The 4,967-nt window shown below is 39.4% G+C and overlaps 1 protein-coding gene across 1 annotated transcript; it reads right to left on the bottom strand.

Annotated features, from left to right (window-relative positions):
- Window positions 1-916: 916 nt before the first annotated feature.
- On the bottom strand, window positions 917-2,785 carry LOC127123504 (uncharacterized). Its single transcript, XM_051053714.1, has 4 exons — window positions 2,602-2,785; window positions 1,976-2,490; window positions 1,604-1,789; window positions 917-1,024 (listed from the first exon to the last, which is right to left on the bottom strand). Exons 1-4 carry the CDS (start codon window positions 2,783-2,785, stop codon window positions 917-919), a joined length of 993 nt encoding a protein of 330 aa, XP_050909671.1.
- Between the last annotated feature and the right edge of the window lie 2,182 nt (window positions 2,786-4,967).

Below are 4,967 nucleotides of genomic sequence, written 5' to 3'. Positions count from 1 at the left end.
CTTTAAATAGAAGCATTTTGAATGGGCCTGGGCAGCATGAAACCCTAATTCTATTTTAATTGTGTATCTCCTAAGAAACAGTAGCTAATCATTCCTTTTTGTAAAATAAAACATTTTGGTTTAAAATAGAATTACTCCTTGAATAGCGCCTGCAATCTCCACATAAGCACACAAAGATTTGCATGAAAAGTGCACCAACAAAACACATAACATTCAGACTGAATATTCTGTATGCACATTTCTTAACATCGGGTCTGACATCTTGACTAAATCCTGCACACCCATATTTAAACATCCTGCAGGAAGCTGATATCACATGTCAGGACAACACGCGTGACATCTTGTGATAACACTAAGTTTTACCAAAATTGGTGCCAACACATAGAACCAACAAACTCCCCCTTTGGCAAATTTTGGCTAAAACATACATCAGATCATACGTTCACAAAATCAAAGTATCAGTTCAGCAGCAGAAGTAAACATACACACATTACTAGTAGAAATAGAAACTAGTAAACATACATGCGCTTGTGCTCAGAACACACCACCTCCCCCTTCAGCTAGTCCACACCAAGCATTAACCCGCTTCACACATACATAACACAGAGAGTTCTCCCCATGTGCCAAATAACTACACACCAGACAGTTCTCCCTCTTTGTATCAGACAAACATCATTTATAGCTATTGCTACTTCTCCCCCTTTTAGCCAAAAGAGACCAAAGAGATAAAATAAATGTCTATTTAGTCATTAAGCGAAATGTCAAAAGTTAAAGGGTTACAAAACCAAGTACATATATCAGTTGTAAACAAGCTGAGATACAAACCAACAAAACAGCAAAACAGAATTGCCAAAATCAAGAAAATCCATCACATCAATAAAAACCATCACATCAATAGGGAACAAAGTCAAAGGAGCTAATCAGTAGAGCTTGAGCTTGCAGCTTCATCAGCACCAGAAACATAATTTCCACTTGTCTCCTCATTATTTGCAGACCTCTCACTACAGGTGTGGGCTTCAGCTTCCTTAGCATGTTCAATATTTTCACCTTCAGCTTGCTCCAAGCTTGCAATCAAGGCTTCCAACGATTGTTTCCTAGTTGTTGCTACCCTTATCCCTTCACTCAGCTCTTTACAAGTCTCCTTAAGCTCATCAATTGTTCCAACTTTTGAGGTTGGCTTTTTCATGGCAGATGTCATGATAATATCTTTGACATGACTGCCTTCAAACAGTTAATAGTGCACAGACAGAGCAGGTTTTCTTCTACTTGGTAAGTCATTAGAACACAGAATACTAGGGTGTTGATTCAGGATAATCCCACATATCATATAGGGAAAGGCAATAGGCAGCTTAACTGCATTAGTATATGCATGCTTGATGATTTGTTCAAACATAAATCTACCATAGTCAAAATTCACTTTGGTTCCAACAGCAAAAATGAACCTTCCAAGGGTATTAGCAATGGTGGAAATATGATTGGTAGGCACCCAATTTGCAGCTCCTATTTTATGCAATATAGCATACTTGACAGTCAACTTCCCAGCAGGAAGATGCTTTTTAATAGGCCAGCCTTTCACCTGCCTAGCTGTAATCTCTCTACATACCTCATTGTCTGTAGCTTCCAATTCACTTGCACCCTCAATTTTTCTTCCCAGAAAATTGTTAATAACAGTGGGAGAAAATTTGATACATTTACCCCTCACAAACACCTTGCAAAATTCCTTGTTGTTCTTATCAGCAATATCCTCAGGAATGTTGACAATGAATTCCATAACTAAACCCTCATAGCACTGAGAGAACCCAACCACAATCTTTAACAACCCAACAGCCTTTGTCAGGTCCATGACCTCCTTGACTTCAGCAGCATCCTTTCCCAACTCCCTTTCCACATCCACCCTTCTTTGAATCACAAATTTCCACTTGGCAGCTCCATCCTCAAGATGGAAAGAGATGTTATCCAAATGCACAACAACAACTTTAACAGGAGACTTCCTCATAGTGGTTTTCTTCACAGGAGAGATGTTAGAGACATCTTCCTCAACATCTTCTGCAGACTCAGAGTCTTCTCTAATCTTCCTCTTCTTCACTTCAACCTTGCTCCAAGATTTGGAGGGCCCAATACCAGCAGTCTTCTTAGCTTTTCTAGCTAACATAAGTTCCGCCACAGATCTTCCTTTTCGAGTCTTCATGCGTTTAGCCACACTTGGCTTTAAATGATGAAGTAAGTTATCCTCTTGATCATCAGACCTATCATCCTTTAGGTCAATCACTTCGTTTGCATCATCATGCTTCTCAGAGTGGGAAGCATTGGCAGTTTTAGATGCAACAAATTTTCCTTTATCAGACACTGTTTTCCCTAGAGAGCACGACCCTTCAGCAGCCATGTCCTTCTCAGAACTGAAGGGATCATCATTCTTCTCACTATGTTGTTCAACCTCAGGAGAGGGGTACATTTTAGACAGGGGAGTAGAGACTCCCTTCATAGAATATCCTTCATTAAGGATTCTAGTGACTAGGTTTCTTATGACACGATCAGTGTGGTGTATATCTTCCTTAGAGTTAGTGGCAGGAGTTGAGCCATAAGGGATACTAGAGATGTTACCTGGATTGGGGCATGCAGAAGCTGAGGCATCCATGGGATGGATCAAATCAAGGGCCTCGCAGGGAATAACTGATAGAGGAACCACATCTAGAATCTCATCATCGGGAATGTCCATGGAAGGAGCGCTAACCTTTTGAGTAGACTTAGTAGTTTTTGAAGCAAAAGTATTTTGATGTTGTGACATTTTGGAGTTTTTGTGGAAAAAATGCAGTTGCCCTAGTAGAAGAGTGTGCGGAATGAGCAGGAAGTTGGAAGAGTTGGAGTAGGTAGTGAGGTTGTAGGGGTAGCGTGTGAAGACATAATAGATGGTATTTCAAAAACTAGGTGATGATTTACCATAATGGGGGCGTTTTATTTTAGCCACATAGACACTGATTTGCTTACTTTTCCCACTCCATATTAATTGCTACAAGTCTTTATAAATGCAAAGCCCTAATTTTCCTCTCAGGACTTCAAACTGATTTGCATCCAAGGCCTTTGTAAAAATATCAGCTAACTGCATCTTAGTAGCAACATGCTCTAAGGCTACAATCTTATCCTCCACGAGTTCTCTAATAAAATGGTGACAGATATCAATATGTTTTATCCTACTGTGCTGAATAGGATTCTTTGAGATGTTTATGGCACTCAAGTTGTCACAGTACAATGTCATGACATCTTGTGAGACATTGTATTCAGTCAACATTTCTTTCATCCATACCAGTTGGGAACAACTACTTCCAGCTGCTATGTATTCAGCTTCAGCAGTAGACAGAGAGACACAATTTTGCTTCTTACTAAACCATGATATTAAATTGTTCCCCAAGAAGAAGCATCCTCCTGATGTGCTTTTCCTATCATCAGCACTTCCAGCCCAATCAGCATCACAATATCCAGATAGCACAGATTTAGATCCATGAGTGTACAGCATCCCATAGTCACAAGGCCATTGACATATTTCAGGATTCTTTTCACTTGGTTTATATGGATCACCTTTGGTTCAGCTTGATATCTAGCACAAAAACCTACAACAAAAGCAATGTCAGGTCTGCTTGCTGTAAGATATAACAGACTCCCTATCATGCTTCTGTAGAGACTTTGATCCACACTGACACCACTTTCATCTTTAGACAATTTCAGATGAGTAGGAGCAGGTGTCCTCTTGTAGCTTGCATTCTCCATGCCAAACTTCTTAATAATATTCTTGGCATATTTACTTTGAGATAAAAAGATAGAATCTTCCATCTGCTTGACTTGCAGGCCAAGAAAATAGGTTAGTTCTCCAACAACACTCATTTCAAATTCAGACTGCATTTGCTCAACAAAATGTTGAACCATCTTACTTGACATCCCACCAAACACAATATCATCCACATAGATCTGAGCCACCATGAGCTTTCCTCCTTCATCTTTGACAAATAAAGTCTTATCAATGTCTCCCTTTCTGTATCCATTGTCAATGAGAAACACTGTGAGTCTCTCATACCAAGCTCTAGGAGCTTGTTTCAACCCATAGATAACTTTCCTCAACTTATACACATGCTTTGGGAGATTTGGGTCTGTGAATCCCTTAGGTTGTTCAACATATACTTCCTCATTCAAGTAGCCATTTAAGAAGGCACTTTTCACATCCATTTGGAACAGTTTAAACTTCAGAATACATGTCACTCCTAGCAACAATCTAATGGACTCTAGGCGAGCTACAGGGGCAAATGTTTCATCAAAGTCAACTCCTTCAACTTGAGTGTATCCTTGTGCTACTAATCTTATTTTATTTTTAGTAACCACACCTTTTTCATCAGATTTATTCTTGTAAACCCACTTTGTTCCAATAACATTTATTCCTTTAGGTCTTGGAACCAATTCCCATACTTCATTTCTCTTGAATTGGCCTAACTCTTCCTGCATGGCATTGATCCAGAATTCATCAGTTAAGGCTTCTTTAACATTCTTAGGCTCCATCTTGGACACAAAACATGCATGTGAGATCACTTCCCTTGATCTAGTGGTGACCCCTTTATTTGGGTCTCCTATAATGAGATCTTTAGGATGATCCTTTTGAATTCTGATAGAGGGTCCCTTATTTACTTGATCAGCTTTAGGATCAGCTTGAGTGGACTCACTCTTACTACTTTTGTCCAGGAGTTCAGCTGGGGCATCATCCAGAAATGTTTCAACATCGTCTGTGACATCAGTCTCTTGATCATCAACAAGAACATTGATAGATTCCATCATAACTTTTGTTCTGGAATTAATAACTCTAAAGGCTATGCTGTTTGTTGAGTAGCCCAAAAATATGCCTTCATCACTCTTGGGATCCATTTTCCTTCTTTGTTCACGATCATCCAGGATATAGCATTTACTACCAAACACATGGAAGTATTTGA

The sequence above is a fragment of the Lathyrus oleraceus genome, chromosome 2 (assembly GCF_024323335.1).
Source record: "Lathyrus oleraceus cultivar Zhongwan6 chromosome 2, CAAS_Psat_ZW6_1.0, whole genome shotgun sequence".
Lineage (NCBI taxonomy): Eukaryota > Viridiplantae > Streptophyta > Magnoliopsida > Fabales > Fabaceae > Lathyrus > Lathyrus oleraceus.
Note: the sequence above shows the minus strand (reverse complement) of the source record. Positions and strands in the feature narration are given on the sequence as shown.

What these genes read in the sequence shown, in the direction of transcription:
- LOC127123504 (XM_051053714.1), bottom strand. Translation starts at nt 2,785, where the DNA reads ATGTCACAACATCAAAATACTTTTGCTTCAAAAACTACTAAGTCTACT. An exon ending in TTCTGCATGCCCCAATCCAG is followed by an intron (nt 2,491 to 2,601) that starts GTAACATCTCTA and finishes TCCTTAATGAAG; the next exon opens with GATATTCTATGAAGGGAGTC. An exon ending in TGAGGAAGTCTCCTGTTAAA is followed by an intron (nt 1,790 to 1,975) that starts GTTGTTGTTGTG and finishes GGGTTCTCTCAG; the next exon opens with TGCTATGAGGGTTTAGTTAT.